The 16,660-nt window shown below is 41.8% G+C and overlaps 1 protein-coding gene across 25 annotated transcripts in view; it reads left to right on the top strand.

Moving 5' to 3' along the window:
- Nucleotides 1–11,983, top strand: part of GNB1 (G protein subunit beta 1) — a 34,880-nt gene extending 22,897 nt beyond the window's left edge. For 13 of the 25 annotated variants that reach the window (XM_085558767.1, XM_085558764.1, XM_021529861.4 and 10 more), the window contains 10 exons: nt 1,182–1,289; nt 1,891–1,929; nt 2,555–2,661; nt 3,107–3,170; nt 4,905–5,067; nt 5,848–5,914; nt 7,521–7,722; nt 8,018–8,234; nt 9,817–9,928; nt 10,256–11,983. In XM_085558767.1, the coding sequence (XP_085414893.1) occupies nt 1,233–1,289; nt 1,891–1,929; nt 2,555–2,661; nt 3,107–3,170; nt 4,905–5,067; nt 5,848–5,914; nt 7,521–7,722; nt 8,018–8,234; nt 9,817–9,923 (1,023 nt within the window). In that variant the 5' untranslated portion in view covers nt 1,182–1,232 and the 3' untranslated portion in view covers nt 9,924–9,928; nt 10,256–11,983. Of the gene's footprint in view, nt 1–1,181; nt 1,290–1,890; nt 1,930–2,554; nt 2,662–3,106; nt 3,171–4,904; nt 5,068–5,847; nt 5,915–7,520; nt 7,723–8,017; nt 8,235–9,816; nt 9,929–10,213 lie in introns of all 25 variants that reach the window. The other 12 variants (XM_085558777.1, XM_021529863.4, XM_085558779.1 and 9 more) reach the window with 3 other exon arrangements.
- Nucleotides 11,984–16,660: the final 4,677 nt, after the last annotated feature.

Raw genomic sequence — 16,660 nt, 5'->3', positions numbered from 1 at the left:
TGCAAAGATAAATAAGCTGATTAAATCTCAACAGAATAATATGTAAAGCTGCTAGCAAAGCGTTTCCTTTATTTAATAGTAAAGGGTCAATTCTGGCTAATAAAATGTTCTAAAATCACACATTATCAGTGTCAATTTATAAAATCCAGGTGTTCTGTGTAGTATTTGAAATTGGAACCAATTAATCTTGTTCTGAAGTAAAAGATAAAATTCATCAGCATGTTTCTTCAGCATCTTTCATTGCTATCAAGCTGCAGAGATATTAAAACAGAAAGTTAAGGAACAGCTGAGTTGGAGATGTGGAATGCTGGAGAAAATGCCAACAGTATCCTTCTGGAGCAGAGACTTTTAAAGATAAGCTGTATGTTTAGCAGGAAATATCCATATGATGGTGATACGGGGGATCAGCCCAATAGTTGAGCAGCTCTAAAGGCAAAAGTTGAGGTGGTTTCAGTGGTTGTGAAGTTTCATAGAGCCTCTGTCTTGCTGCCTCTATAAGATCCATGTCATTTGGTGCCTATGGATACTGGGAAAACAGGCTTAGAGGGGAGAAGTGTCTGATGGCTGTGGTTTCTCAAACTCCTGCCCTCACCCAGCAAAAAATCCCTGGTTTTACTCTGACAACGTGTTCATGTTACAATTTGCTCTGGGATCTCAGACATTTTAGCAGTTATTAAACAAAACTTTGAACATTTGTGAGTGATCTCCTTTTCTCCAGATAGCAGAAAAAAATTTTTCATAACTGTGATGTTGCAGACAGTTCTTAGAGCATTTTTTGCAGGTGCTTGTGTCAGTGTAAATCCTTATTCTTTTGTGGGAGGATTCCTTACTCTGGTCTGAAGAGCTTCAGGGAAGTTCTGACTTCCGTGTCTAAAATTGGTGCTACCTACTTACTCAGTCTTGGACTTTTGAATTTATACGAAAATGAATCAGAAAATGAAAAAGGAAGAGGCCTGGAGGAGAGAAATTAGTCCAAATTCCATTTTATTTCCTGTGGCTGGAAGTAAAGCACATCCATTTGTGACAACACCTTATGCTGAAGGGATTTCAGACACAAATTCCCACCTCTATTCCTGTGTCTATAAATCAGTCTGCTATTTTTTTCAAGTTTGAAATGGTTGGAAGGACTTGTAATTTCAGCCTCTGCCTTCTCCTAATCCTGCTTGTGACCTGTTTTTCAGATTTCTGGTTGTTTCAGAGGTGGCAGTGGAGCACACCTTTAGCACAGGAAAATGAGCGAGCTTGACCAGTTACGCCAGGAGGCCGAGCAACTGAAAAACCAAATCAGAGTATGTATTGTGCCTCAGCACAAATGAGCGTGTCTTGAGGAGGACAGAAATGATGCCTTAAGTGTTTCCTCAATGTCAGACTTAATGAAGAAAGGGCAAGCACATATGGCTGCTTTAGAAAATTACATTTTGGTCTTTTATATTGCTTAGAAAATAAACAGAAGCAATGCACAAAATTGCTGATGAAAATGAATGTTTACTGAAGTTTGTCTGAGCTAGAGAATAACTAAAGTTTAAAAAACTACTTAAAATAACGTCAGTGATAAAATTTGTCAGAGCTTTGTCCAGGAAGTTCTTAAAAACCTCTGAGGTTGGAGGCTGCACAGCCTCTCTGAACAAGCAGTTCCACCGCTTGAGTGTCTTTGTGGTGAAAGTCACGTTGCCTTTCTTCCAAAAGAAGAAGAAATTTCAAAGTTAAATGCACAATGTGTGTTGACAGCAGGCAGTGTGTTATGGTAATGCTGCTGTTAGGATGGGTCCAGTCTGGGTGACAAGCAGAAATGTTCTCTGAACCTTGGGTTCAGGGGGCTTAATCAGCTTGACAAAACAGAGAAAAATGTACAGAACTCCATCTAATTTCTCTAATTTCCTTCTCTTGCAGGATGCTAGGAAAGCATGTGCAGATGCCACCCTGGCTCAGGTAAGAATTTCAGAGTTTAACAGGAATTAAGAGAATATGTCTCCTTTACGAAAAGAAAATGCTGTGTAAGAAAGTGATTGCAAGTGAATCTGGTTTTGCCTCCTGTAGCATTTTTTTATTTTTATTTTGCCTTTGGGTGTTTTCTTCCAGAAATAAGTACATGTTTGTCCAGTTCTTGAGAGCAGTGGCCTTGAGCAGTGATTTCTTGGAGTGACTCAGGGCACATTTCTGCTGCTTAATGGAAAATAATGCTCTGCCCTGGAGCTGGGAGCAATGCTGTTGTTACCCTGATAATCAGAACCATAAGGCCTGCTGAGGTTAAACTTCTTCAGTGTCTGCTACATTTATCTGTGCAGGAGGAGAAAGCCCAGATCAAAGGTCTGAAATCTAGAAGTCTAAGAAGATACGACCTAAACAAAACCATTTCTGGGAGTGTTTATAAATGGAATAGGCTGCTTGTGTTACGTGATAAAGACATGCTGCTTAAAATTACAGAACTTGTGAATGGGCAGCCGAAGAAAAATCAGTCAATATTGTGAATGTTGGACTGTGGGAACTGTGTTGGAGATGTTACTTGAGAGCAGTGAAGGGAAGAACTCAAGTGTGTGACATTTTCCTGTTTCAGATCACAGCCAATATCGACCCAGTGGGGAGAATCCAGATGCGCACTAGGAGAACACTCCGGGGACACCTGGCCAAAATTTATGCAATGCACTGGGGGACTGATTCCAGGTGGGTACAGAACTGGCTCATGTGGCTTCACTGCTCTCCAGAAAGTTGAGGGTACAGGCTTTGGGACCACCTGGAATTAATAATTCTGAGAGAACTGGGATAACTGAGAGAAGTCAGAAACACTGAATGCCACAATTTTCCTCCGTGTTTTTGTAATCCAAGTCTACATTTGATGCCAAAATCCCAGTCCTTGCCTACTTACCTGAAAAATACAGTAGTGGTACCACATGAATTCTGAGGAACTGTGGAAATAAAGTAGATGCCATTATCAGATGTCTTTTTTTCCTTTTTTATTTCCCTTTCCTGTTAACTACTGATTAATTTAAAGAGAAACTAAATGCCCCTGGTATCAGCTGCTTTCATTCTCTTTTCTTTACAATGTTCATCACAAAGGTGTTCCTTGGCTGCCCACAGTGATTGTGTTTCCCTACTGTTTCCTCCCTAGGCTTCTAGTTAGTGCCTCCCAGGATGGCAAACTTATAATTTGGGACAGCTATACTACAAACAAGGTAAGGCCAGCTGATCCATTGCTGTGTAATTCAGTTGTGAAAGCATCAGAGGGAAGTGTTACCCATCATCATTTTGGCTCTATTGCTTTCCTAGTCCTAAATCCAAATTTTGAATTCTCCAAAACAATCAAGTTGTATGTAAAGAACACAACAGTGACTTCAATGTGTGAAAATGTGCACCACAAATGGAGAACAAGGAAAGACTTCCTCCTAAAGAATCTTTTGATTTGTTTTGATACTGCAGAAAGGTGATTACCAGAGAGCAGGCAGTGATGAGCATCTTGCACCAGAAGGGGCAGAAATTTTGGCATAGCAAGATGAATTTGTTGTCTGCAGTGAAGTCCTGAAAGACCTGACATGTTCTAATGAGTCATCATTTTGTGGCTGCAATCACATGAGGCAGTTCAGGGCTACTTCTACTTTCATTTGACAGTGGTTGGTATTTACTGATCATGGCCACTGTTGCAGGGCTGGCAGCAATTCCCATGTAGCCCCTTGTGGTTGACAGAGCTGCTTGAGTCTCCTGCATGGAACTGGCTTTATTCCAAATAAATTTTACTAACTTAGCTCCTCTAGCATTAAAATCAATGTTACCAGTGATTGGAGCTAATGGAATCACTTTACTAAAAAGGTAATACAATCTGGTTTGCAAATTAAAAAGAAACCCTCTCATTTTTACCTTCATCCTCATCCTTTGACCCCAGCCTGCAGGTAAATGTCATCTAAATTACTCTGACTACTGCAGGATGGTAAAATCATCACTTCATCCCATGATTTCTGTATTGATATCTTCAATTCTTATATTAATGCTAATTAATCCATGCAGTATTCTTTTGGCAGTTCCAGAACACTGGAAGTAACACAGTGTTGTCATCAATTTGATCTTTGCTTAATGATAAAATAAAAATGGCTCTAAGTGAATATTCCAAATAGTAGAAGACTATTGAAATATTCTAGACTTCTTGGTAGAAGACTTCCAAAGATGAACTGGTTGTGGTTTTAGGACAGGTTTGGGGGTTTTTTAACTGCTCTTTGCTGCAGGACCACTGATTCCTGGCTGTTCCTGTGCTTCTAATGAAATTATTCCTTAAGAAATTCAGGCATATTGTTAGTATTGCATGAAATATCACCATATATCTAAGGGCACCAGCCCTTTCCTAAAGATTTTGTGAACAAATTTAAGGGATTAACACGAGTTAACAAGACAGAACAGGTTTAGATTCTATAATTATCTAAAAAAAGTTCTTTGAGCACGGAATGACAAGGAAACATGGGGTAGTTATTTAAATGTGAAGCTTGATTGCTTGCAGTGGGTTTCCAAAGAAGGATTTAAATGGCAGTGGAAGCAGCGATTTCCTTACTTGTTCATTCACAGCATCTAAGCCTGGAATTGGCAGTTTTGCTGACTGTGCTTGGAAGTCAATATTTTCCTGAACCTATAATAAACCAATAGTAATCAGAGCACTGAAATGAAATAATTCACTTTGGACCAAAATTGCTGATGAAACTGGATTCAGGAAAAGCAAATCTGAGGTTTTATTACGTCACTACTTGTTCTGACGAGCTTCATATGCAAGTTACCCTCAAAATAGTTCAATACCCAAACAGCTCTTTTATTCTTGCTTCTCTGCCAAAAACATGATGCCTGTCTTGAGAAACAAGTGAAAAACTTCCTTTTGCTGCATCACTGAATGCAATTTCTTCAGCTGAAATCCATACCTGTGTGTGTTTCAGGTGCATGCGATTCCCCTGCGCTCCTCCTGGGTCATGACTTGTGCATATGCTCCCTCTGGGAATTACGTGGCTTGTGGTGGGCTTGACAACATCTGCTCCATTTATAACTTGAAAACTCGTGAAGGGAATGTCCGTGTCAGCCGTGAGCTCGCTGGGCACACAGGTGAGTGCTGCTCAGAATTACCTCAGCACAGTAAAAATGAAAAAAAAATTCCTTTAAATATAATTTGCTAATAATGATCTACTTCTTTCCTCAGGCAGGAGCTTAGCTGCAGATCGCTTGGTTTTAAATGTTTTTAAACAGTTTTTCAGCTGTAAAATCGAACAAAAACTTACAGCTGGAACTTGATGTTTACAGGTTTTCATATTTCCTGCTGTAGTTTGAATTCTGTGCTTTGTGAAATGGAGGTGGTTGGCAGGCAGGCTGATTCTGTAATCAGAGTGGCTCCACTGATAGTTTGGCAGATGGGCTTTCAGGAAAAAAGATGCTTCAGAGCATTCAGATGAACTTCTTTGATGCCACTGTTGGGAAACATCCAGTGTCCATGCTCAGGTCTTTGTACTGACAGGAATGCAGTTTATTTTTCCTCAGTGGTCAGACACAGTTGAGGTCATCAGCATTTGCTGCTGCTGGATGCAGCGAGACCAAGATCCACTTCTAGAAAGTTAGGTGTGTGCAGTGCAGGCTCACTTGGACTCCTCCCCAGCTTGGCCACACTTTTGTCCCCCTTCCTCTGGTTGGGTTGGGGTGGTCTCCAAAGAGCCAAACCACATTTTGTCCAAAACACTGCAGATTCCTATACAAAAATAATCTGTTGCATTTTAGGCTTTTAGTGTTTCTTGCTGCAGCTTCAGGAGAGGAGGAAGCAGCTTATTAGCAAACCAGTTTGCCTTTGAAGGGTCATCTCTGGCCTTATTTGTGCACCTTTTGCTCCGTTTCCAGGCTACTTGTCCTGCTGTCGTTTCCTGGATGATAATCAGATCGTCACCAGCTCTGGCGACACCACTTGGTAAGCTGGGACATGGGCACAGCACTGTCAGGAAAGGCTTTTCTAATCCATTTTCTGTGCCTGAAGGAAACTTTGTCCTTCACAAACTCCATCATCACCCATAAGACTCTGGTGATACTGCTCACATGTCACTTTTTGCTGGTAATTTCAACCCTGTGAGCTTTGGCTGTTTCCTTGTACCCATGTTCTGAAGAGCCTGACCTAATTCTGTGTTAGGATGTTGTGGGCATTTTTTTCTTCATGTATCTATTTGGCTTTCAGAAATAACTGTATTAGACTAATGATTTTCCTCAAAACTCTTTTTGTATTCGGTATTTATTACTTAAACAGTCATGTTTGGATATTTCTAATACAGAATGTAAGTTATCCCCTTGAGAACCCACCCAGCTCTGTCCTGAGTCTATGCTTGTTATTCAGAAGAGCTCCTAGAAAATATTCTCCAGTGACAATAGCTGGGTTTTTTGAGAAGAATGTAGGTGTGTATCTTCATAAATTCTGGCTTCTGAACTAAAAAAGGCCTCCATCTTTTTTTCATAGATTTTTCTATTATATCTATTTCTTAAAAGCATTACAGTTCTCCCAAGCAGCAGCACTTAGAGCAAAGGCTGTCTAATAAATACCTGTCCTACACAATGCCAGTCTCTTTAAATGCCTGATTCTGAGTAGTTATGAAATATATATAGGATTAAAACCAAAAATGTTTCTGAATATGTGTTGATGTTGAGAGAACCCAAAAAACTGTAACAAAATTGAGATGGTTTGTAGAAATTATGCTCTTTGTAAGAGAATACAGCTGCTTCAGGAGCTCTGTAGTAATTCTGCAGCTGTCCTTGACATCACCTCAGTTCAGCCAAGCATCAAAGGACTTTATCATAAAGTACAGGCATCTCTTGTTTGCCTGGTTTGAACCTGCTGCTGATGGCTCTGGTTTGCTGAGAAATTACAGAAATTAAAAATCCTGACTTCCTAAAGTGTTTAGACCTCTTCTTAAGGAGGTGATAGCATTCTTTCCTTTTATACTCTTAATTATCACTGTAGTAGTGATTTGGCTGACTTGCAACTTTAAGATCAGACATAATTCACAAAGTTACTCATCCTCTGTGAGTTTATAAAAATGAGAAATGCTGGCTCAGCTTTTGCTGTAGCCTTACCACTGCTGCTTTCAGTGAAGCTGCAGTAGTACTGGATAACAGCCATGGCAGAGAACTTTGGGATGAGCAGCCCTCAGTGCCAGTCATTAGTTTTTTCCACTGTTTTTCAATTTAAAACCCCCAATGTTTCAAAACTGAGGATGGCTTTAAGGTCTTTTATGCACAATTAATCTGCAATACCCAAACCAAAAATGCTTATTCCTATTGTCAGGATCAATGTTATTAATACTTGGAGTTTTACTTCAGCAGTGATAAAAAGACCTCATGAAGGAGCACAGACGTGTTGATTTTTACACAATTAATGTGCAACAGCCAAATAATTCAACCAAAAATGTTTATTTCCATTATCAGGATCAATGTTGTCAATACTTGGAGTTTTACTTTTACAGTGATTAAAAAACCTCACCAAGGAGCACAAACGTGTTGATTTTTTCCTCTTTAATTATTCTTTCCAGTGCTCTCTGGGACATAGAAACTGGTCAGCAGACAACCACATTTACTGGGCACACTGGAGACGTGATGAGTTTGTCCCTTGCCCCCGATGCCCGGTGTTTTGTTTCTGGTGCCTGCGATGCCTCTGCCAAACTGTGGGATGTCAGAGAAGGAATGTGCCGGCAAACCTTCACCGGCCACGAGTCGGACATCAACGCCATCTGTGTATGTAGCTGCTTCCTTTAGCATTTCCTATTTCTCAGCTCTTCAGCACAATCAAGTATTTTCTGGGTTTTTTAGAATAAATGTGTAGAGCTGAGAGAATCACCTGAAACTTGGTGTTTCAGGAAACACCAAGAAACTGGGAAATCATGGAAACTGGGTGTTGGTTCATGTGTTTCCTCACTGGGTTTATCCATATCCCAGTGTGGAGAGGTGCAGCCTCTGGTTTGCTGTGCTCTGGTGTGATGCAGAGGGATTAAACCTGAAACCATTTGTGTTTTTGTTCTCCCCCGTGAAGTTCTTCCCCAACGGCAACGCCTTTGCCACGGGCTCGGACGATGCCACGTGCCGGCTCTTCGACCTGCGGGCCGACCAGGAGCTGATGGTTTATTCCCATGACAACATCATCTGTGGCATCACCTCTGTAGCATTTTCCAAGAGTGGCCGCCTGCTCCTAGCTGGGTATGATGACTTCAACTGCAACGTGTGGGACACGCTGAAAGCTGACAGAGCAGGTAAATGGCTTTGAATATTGGACACTTCATTGGAGTCCCCACCCCTGGAGATGTCCAAGGAATGCCTGGACGTGGCACTCGGTGCTCTGGGCAGGGTGACAAGGTGGGGAGCAGCCATAGGTTGGACTCGATGGCCTTGGTGACCTTTTCCAACCTTGGTTCTGTGATAGTGAATGTGTGACTTGAGTCTCGTGCACAGATCTGTCAGCACTCGCTGTCTCAACTTCAGAACTCTGAAAACTTCTTTAGGCTGCCCAGTGATGGTACAAATCCATTGGAATCCTGCTCAAGGATGGATGCTTGAGAACAGGAAGATTGCCATTAAAAACAAGGGCTTGGGGTGGAGGGATATTCTTTTTTAGATTTTATGGCTTTGTTTATGCATTAACTATTCAACATGAATGTTGCTATTTATACACAAGAATTTTTTTCCTGGTATTTGTAGCAGTAGTTGTAGAGACAACCAGCAAAACAACAGAGACTGTGGAGTTTCTTATGAGGAAACAAACATGAAAATCATGGTGCAAAGATGAAGAGAATTTAACTTCGGGTCTTCAAAATTAAAACTTTTGTTGGAAAAAATGTATAAATTAGGCCACAAATGTTTCATTACTCTGATCAGAATAAGAGATGATAAAAATATTCTGCATATTGAAATGTTCCAAGGCTTCAGATTGCCAGGCATGTCTGGCACTTCTGATATTAAACACTTCTATATTTTCTGATATTGGCACTTCTGTATTAAACACCTTTGTGGTTGTGTGTTCAGTACAAGTATTTAAGACTTCTTGGTGCTGATTTTGTTTTAGCAAATTGCAGCACTTCCTATTGCTGGTGGGAGAATGAGGAGAGTCCTCTAATTCATGTAGAAAGATTAATTTCAAGTCTATCAAGAATATCTTGGCTCAGTGCTGTGGACTGGAAAGTTTGAACATAATTAGATTTTCTTTTTGCCTCCTTGAAACTGCTAAATTAAAGGGGATAGAGGAAAATGTTGTCTCCCTTAATTTTTCTGTTTAGTGTCTCAATTCTTTCTTTTAATGGTGCTATAATTGAATTGTATTAGATCTCCATATTGACAAATAGATTGTATGGAGGAGTCTGTCTTGTGAATGTAGTAAGAGAAAATTGGATGAAAAATGCTTTAGAGTTCATAACACAATTCAGTTTAACTTCTGGTTTTAAAAGAAAGTTTTTTACAAATACGAAAATTTGGTAAAATTTAGCTGATCTTTATCACTGTGGTGAGGAGCAAAAGCTGTGCAGTGCATGGTTATAGTGACACTGTCAGAATCTTCAGGGCTGTCACTTCACGACTCATGGGAGACAATAAAGGTCATAATATGGAAAATACACAAGGAGGATTCTGGGGTAATGCATTTACTGAATTATCCCCTTGAGACCCCACCCAGCTCTGTCCTGAGTCTGTGCTTGTAAAACCAAAAGCATTTAAAATTCCAGCTGTGTTTGTTCAGCATTTTTGACTCTGGAGCTTGGCTAACCCAACCATGCTGTGGTGCAACTTGAACAGACAGGAAATCACCCAAACAATGCAATTTATTTGTTGCATTTCTCACTGCAGGTGTCCTTGCTGGTCACGATAACCGTGTCAGTTGCTTAGGTGTGACTGATGATGGCATGGCAGTGGCAACAGGGTCATGGGACAGCTTCCTCAAGATCTGGAACTGAAGTAGGTGAGTGCCCAACTCATTTTGGGTGCTTTGAGGTCCAGAGTGCTTTTTGCCAGCAGTGCTGTTACGGTGCTGATCATTCAGGGTGGGAAATCAGTGAGGAGCAAACCCGAGCAGTTGGGGGGTGGAGATGACCATTAACGTATGACAAATTTCTGGAGGCCTATTTTTAATTACGGTATTACTCAGTGGGTTTTTGAGTAAATAAATACCCTTGGGGGCGGGGTGGGTGGATAATGCCTGGCTGTGGCAGTGGTGGGGACAGCAGAGCTTGCCACTTGTTTGCAGTTTCTCAGAGTGTGACTCTCACCAGATGTTTTTGTGTGCCAGAAGAGCAGCGGACTCCACGACTGGAAGAAGTTTCCAACGGTTGAAAATTAAAAACGATAGCATATCCAATCCAACCATACTAACTTGGACCCCCATCCTCCCCAACTTCAAAGGGCAAGATCTTTTCCGTCTCCTGTTGCTGAAATGAAGAGCACAATTACCTTTCCAAGAAGAATTTCTGTGTTGTAAGCAAAATGAAATTGTGCATTCCTTTTGGGACCATTTTTTTTGTCTTGAGAATTTAAAAACAAATGAAACACTATCATAAAAAGCATGACCAGAAAATAAACTTGAGCATAATTGTGAAACAGTTAGCTTTCACTGTAGTTTCCAAGTTGAAGTTAAGGACTTTATCTCACACACTTGCAAATTTTAAAGTCATGTTTGTAGCAGGATTTTTTTCAAGTTTCCTTTTTAAATACATTTCCTTATGTATTTAATTGAGCAAAACAAGGGAGTCCTAGCCCAGAGCACTGGGGGTTGTTAACGCTGTAAATTTAGTCCCTAATTTTTTTTTATTTTTATTTTCTAGTATCACAGATAATTGTTGCACAAAACTTGGCATATATAGGATAATGTTAAGCAGTAAGGTAACCAAGCACATGCTGTAAAAGGTAATGAATGCTTGTTTAAAGAATCCTTTCACCTTTTATGGATTACAAATGCAATCCTTGGTCCCTCCTGCCCCCCCTTTTTCACCACACTGATTTTTTTAATCTGTTTTGGTTTGTCCACTTGGAAGGGCAGTTTATATATCCTAACACTATCCTATAAGTCTCAACAACCAGGAATCTCTGTTTTCAAAAGAGACCTATCCTACACTTGGGTATTGAGTCAATTCTTTGTGTATGAAATGATGTACAAATCAATGTTTTGAAAATAATGATCTTGAACTTTCTAAGTTAAACAGAAAAAAAAAAAACCTTTTTTGATTGTTTGCCATATTGGGTGGGTTTACTCTTAGAATCGCATGCTGTAGAAATGCTAAAAAGTGCATATTGGACTAAGTCCTTAGATGTTTTTTCTTTGAAGAAATAACCTGTTTAAAAACTGTAACCATTGTCGCTGTATTCATTTATTGTTGCTACTCTGTGCATAAATCTATGAAGAACTCCAGTACAAAGCTATGCACGTTTTGGAGTAGCGTGATAAGTCACTTTTTTTTTTTTTTTTTTTTAAAGAAAAAAAAAAAAAGAAACAGCCTGTTCAAACAATCGCTGTCAAAGATTCTGGGGTGTGGGAGGAGGGAACCTAGACCATCTTCTTTATAAATCAGTTCCTCACAGCCAGTTCCTCTTGCAGGATGAGTCCTTTGCATCTGATCAGAGTCATTTTTGTAATGAGCAGGTTTTCCTGGCTTTCTTTTCAAATAAAATGTTAAAAGCAGCAGTGTTTGGACAGCAGATTGTTCTTTCCTATCTTCTCACTGTATCCAGAAATGCTCCTTCCTAGCAGCAGTAGTAGCTTTTCTCCATTTTGTTTTTTCTGCAACATTCTGTACAAAAATGTGCTGTAATTGTGCGTTAGGCCTGGATTTGGCATAAAAGATGAGTTCCCTCTTACTCTCTTTCATGAAACTACTCTGTAGAGCTTTCTCCACGCCCTGTATCCCTCTTCACCTTTTGTATTTAATTTTAAAGTCAGTGTACTTCAAGAAAGCTGGATGCAAGATAGATACTATATTAAAATGTAATGTTATTTAAGATGTAATAAAGCAGTTTGACATGAGTTTGGACTGATCTGTTTTGCAGCTTCATGTTCAACATGCAGAACATCTTCTGAGTTGTGAAATAAACACACAGGAGGAGGGAATGCTGTCCCCAGAGAAATGGTTTGGTGGTTTTTAAATGGTTAACGGTCAGTTATTGGGCAGAGTACGCCCTTAACTCCAAATTCTGAGAGCCAATACGGTTCATGAGGTGCACATCACAAAGATGCTTTGTGCTGTAGCAGTGGAGCACCTGAAGTGGGAAATCAAAGCAAAATGCTGAGTAACTTCTATTAAAACTTTTGTGTCCTTTAATAGGAAAAGAATTGAGTGGAACGTGTGTTCCTGCCACGTGAGGACCTGGCCACAGCAGCTCTGTTGGCACTCTTAGATTGACAGGGTAAGAAGTCATTTTCATGCTCAGTAAGAACAAAGTTTCCACAAGGCAGAATTTTATCTAAATTTTTTTTTTATTATTGTTTTATACCCAGAGAAGCAGATTTGTGAGGTGTTAAAAAGCAGTTGGTTCAACAATCTGGTATTGGTTGACTTGAGGGTTTTGTGGTTTTAGTGGGTAAAGTCCCATCTCTTGTTCTGACCTAAACAAAAGTGGATTTTCCTTCATTTCACATCAACCAAGAGAAATTCCAAAGCCATGGCTTGGTCTCACACCAAACATGGAAATTCTCAGCCTCATTGGAGAGGTTTTTAAAAGCTGGGAGTATGGAAAATATGATGGTGGCATTACCTGACTGTGAGCACTGGGGTTTTGGGCTGCATGAGACTGGTAGGTAGCTCATGGCTAGAAATGCTTAATTTTGGGAATTCAGATTTAGTGGTTTTCAATTCCAAATGCTGTAGATGTGGGGTTTCCACTCGTGTGGAATATTTTTATTCCAAAGGATGTTTCATATGTGATTCTGTCTGGTCTGTAATAAAATCAATGATCTGTCTTACCTTCCTCAATCCATGTGTTAAATCTCTGTGCCCTGCCTGTGCTGGCAATAAAACATCTGCCAAGACAGTGACTTGTGTCAGGAGGCTGATGTGCAGCCCTTTGGGATTTATTTGAAATGCAAACAGTTACAGTTGCTTCTTACTACTCTTATTTTCATGTTAAATGCGAATTTTTCTTTAATTTAAGCATCTGTCATTGTGTGTTTGGCTATTCAGAGAGCTGCAACTGGAGAAAAATGGGTGTGCAAAGGGAGCAGCTCTGAACTCTTGAGTCTGGGCCAAAACTTTTGAGTTTTGAATGCCTTTAATTTTAGGATATACTCAAATCAAAATTATTTATGTCATCTTACCTGCAAGCTCCTTCTGTGGGCTTTGAAAAGGTTCTGCATTGGAGATATTTGTGGGATACAGTTCAAAGAGCAGCTTCCCTCAGCTACTGGTGAATTTTTGGTGCCAATTTTGTGTTTCTGGTTCACATTCCATGACCTGAGAACACAAAATCTCAGAGAATGGGATTGGAATCCTCTCATGGAGTTTCAAGGAAGGGGTGCAAGAAGACAGAACAGATTTCTCAATCCCAGGAGCTTCAGTTAAGACCTTTAACATATTCTGTGCCCCTCAAAGCCTTTAATTTCTTCATGAATTAAATAAAAGATCTGAAGTTCTACTACCAGCAGAAAAAAAAAAAAAGAATTTGAGTTAGGCATTCTACCTTTTGACCATGAAGTCCCCTGGAGTGTTTTAAATCAGCTGTGAAACACACTTAAAATGACTGATTGAATCATGCCCTATAGGAGCTAAAAATAGGATAATCTGGTTTCTGGGAAGTGGCAGAGTAAATAAAGAATAATAAAACCTGTCACCCATGCTGAGCTCTCTGTGCCTGGGTCTGCAGCAAGGCAGGATCCTGTGTGGTTTTATGATTAACACTTTTTAGTGTAGGTGTAACCATGAATTCAGATTGGAGGGGAAAGAATAAAAGAAGTGGCTGATGAACAAGTTCTAACAGCAGCTGGCTATTTTTGCATGGTGCTGTTCTCTTTTTCTTCTCCTCATGTAATTTCTGAGAGTGTGCCTCTGCTTTAACCATCAGGCTACCCAGTTACGAGTTGGTCTTTTTCCATTGCATTCCAACGTGTAAGAATCTTCCTGAAGTACGTGGAAAGTTGAATTTGTTCTGTTTCAGGGTTGTGCGAGGAAAAAAAACAGATTTCAGTTTCCCTCTTGGAACAAGGATGCCTGGTGCATTCCCTGTCCCTCCTGCTGGGAATGGCCCTGGCACATGGCAGCTCCCAGAGGTGGCAGCAGCCATCTGCTGTCCTCCCTCCCTCTTCTCTTGCTGATTGAACATCATTGCTTTGCTCCATTTTACCTGATGGCTTCAAAAATCCCTGCTCTGGCTCCTCTCTTTGCCTCACCACTCCTGCCTGCTGTCCTGTCCTGAGCCTGAGCTGCTGCTCGGTGGGAATTCCTCATCCCTCCCCGGGGCTGGGAGACCCAGAGCTTCAGTGGGAATTCCTCATCCCTCCCTGGGGCTGGGAGAAGCAGAGCTTCAGTGGGAATTCCTCATCCCTGCTGGGGCTGGGAGACCCAGAGCTTCAGTGGGAATTCCTCATCCCTCCCGGGGCTGGGAGAAGCAGAGCTTCAGTGGGAATTCCTCATCCCTCCCTGGGGCTGGGAGACCCAGAGCTTCAGTGGGAATTCCTCATCCCTCCTGGGGCTGGGAGACCCAGAGCTTCAGTGGGAATTCCTCATCCCTCCCCGGGCTGGGAGAAGCAGAGCTTCAGTGGGAATTCCTCATCCCTCCCTGGGGCTGGGAGACCCAGAGCTTCAGTGGGAATTCCTCATCCCTCCCTGGGGCTGGGAGACCCAGAGCTTCAGTGGGAATTCCTCCCTGGGGCTGGGAGAAGCAGAGCTTCAGTGGGAATTCCTCATCCCTGCTGGGGCTGGGAGACCCAGAGCTTCAGTGGGAATTCCTCCCTGGGGCTGGGAGAAGCAGAAGTTCAGTGGGAATTCCTCATCCCTCCTGGGGCTGGGAGAAGCAGAAGTTCAGTGGGAATTCCTCATCCCTCCCTGGGGCTGGGAGAAGCAGAGCTTCAGTGGGAATTCCTCCCTGGGGCTGGGAGAAGCAGAAGTTCAGTGGGAATTCCTCATCCCTCCTGGGGCTGGGAGAAGCAGAAGTTCAGTGGGAATTCCTCATCCCTCCCTGGGGCTGGGAGAAGCAGAGCTTCAGTGGGAATTCCTCATCCCTCCCTGGGGCTGGGAGAAGCAGAGCTTCAGTGGGAATTCCTCATCCCTCCTGGGGCTGGGAGAAGCAGAAGTTCAGTGGGAATTCCTCATCCCTCCCTGGGGCTGGGAGAAGCAGAGGTTCAGTGGGAATTCCTCATCTCTCCCTGGGGCTGGGAGAAGCAGAGGTTCAGTGGGAATTCCTCCCTGGGCTGGGAGCAGCAGGGCTCTGAGCCCTGGCTGCTGATCCAGCCCAAACTGCCCTGGTTAAACCTCTCTGCAGGAAATGCTGCTGGGACAAGCCTCAGTTCCCATTTCCTGGCAGGAGATGGGACATGCCTGGCACATTCCTGGCCTGGCCACAGGGCCACGGTTGGAGCTCGACTCTGCCTGCTCATTCTGTAACCTGCTGCTGCAGGCAGGGGAGGAATTTCTTCCTGTAGACCTCACTCTGTGGCTTAAATCAATTGAGTGCAAGCAGGAAAGCTTCAAATATTGATCAACTTTGAGGTGCCAGATTAGGAATTGCTGTTTCTTTTTTGGTAATCTGGGCCTGTTCAAAGTAAGTTCATTAAAGGAAAGCAAAATTGAATCATTCTGAGGCTGCTCAGCTTTTTCTTCTCATATCAATACTAAAGAGTATTACAGTACAATGTACAAGGAGTATTTTTAAATAATGAATAGTAACTGCACTGGTAAAATTATCCAGTATTTCACTTAGCTGGGAAAAACAGAGCTTCAGCCATAGAAATGTGAATAAAAATTGAGTGAACTTCTCATTGTTCAGAGAGCTGGCTGCTCCAAACTTGCCCTTTAGGAATACAGGCCCTGCTCAATACTTATTCAAGTAATTCCTGGCTTAACCCAAGACAGTTTTGTCATAAAATAGAACAAAGAGAATCTTCCTGCTTTAATTATTCATAAGCCATTTGCTCTGGCTGAGTGCAGTGAGATGTGATTGACCCTGAGAGGGAATTGTCTGGGGAGCTGGAAGTGCAAAATGAAAAGTTTATTTGATGTAACAGATTATTAAACGCCAAATAGATAAGGGAGGGAAAAATCTGTTTAAAAGGGTGGGGAAAAAAATATTTTTAAAAGGCACTGAGGATGGGAAAATGCTGAGTTCCCAGGAATGTTGTCTGGAAGCACAACCAGTGCAGCTCCATCTGGTGGCCCACAGCCCGTGAAGTGGTCAGGGCAGGCAGAAACGTGTGTGGCAGAGCAGCCTGGGCTGGCTTTGGCTGCAGTTCGTGTTCTGCTGGTGGAACTCCTCCTCCCTGCCTCTCTCCAGGGTCCGCTGAGCGTGTGCAGATTTTTCCATAAGGCCTTGCAAACAAAACAAGCTTTTCCCAATGTTTGCTTTTGGAGGGATTTTCTTTCCCAGTGCTTTATGTAAAAGCCTCAGCTGGTGAGGATGGAGAGGTTAAAAATGAGCCAGAGTTAAGTGGAGCAGGGGCTCTTGGACAACTTTAAAACCAAGTCTTATTTAGAAAGGACTCCCAGCATTTCTCTCC

This window comes from Lonchura striata, chromosome 21 (genome assembly GCF_050655825.1).
Source record: "Lonchura striata isolate lonStrDom1 chromosome 21, ASM5065582v1, whole genome shotgun sequence".
Classification (NCBI taxonomy): Eukaryota; Metazoa; Chordata; class Aves; order Passeriformes; family Estrildidae; genus Lonchura; species Lonchura striata.
Note: the sequence above shows the minus strand (reverse complement) of the source record. Positions and strands in the feature narration are given on the sequence as shown.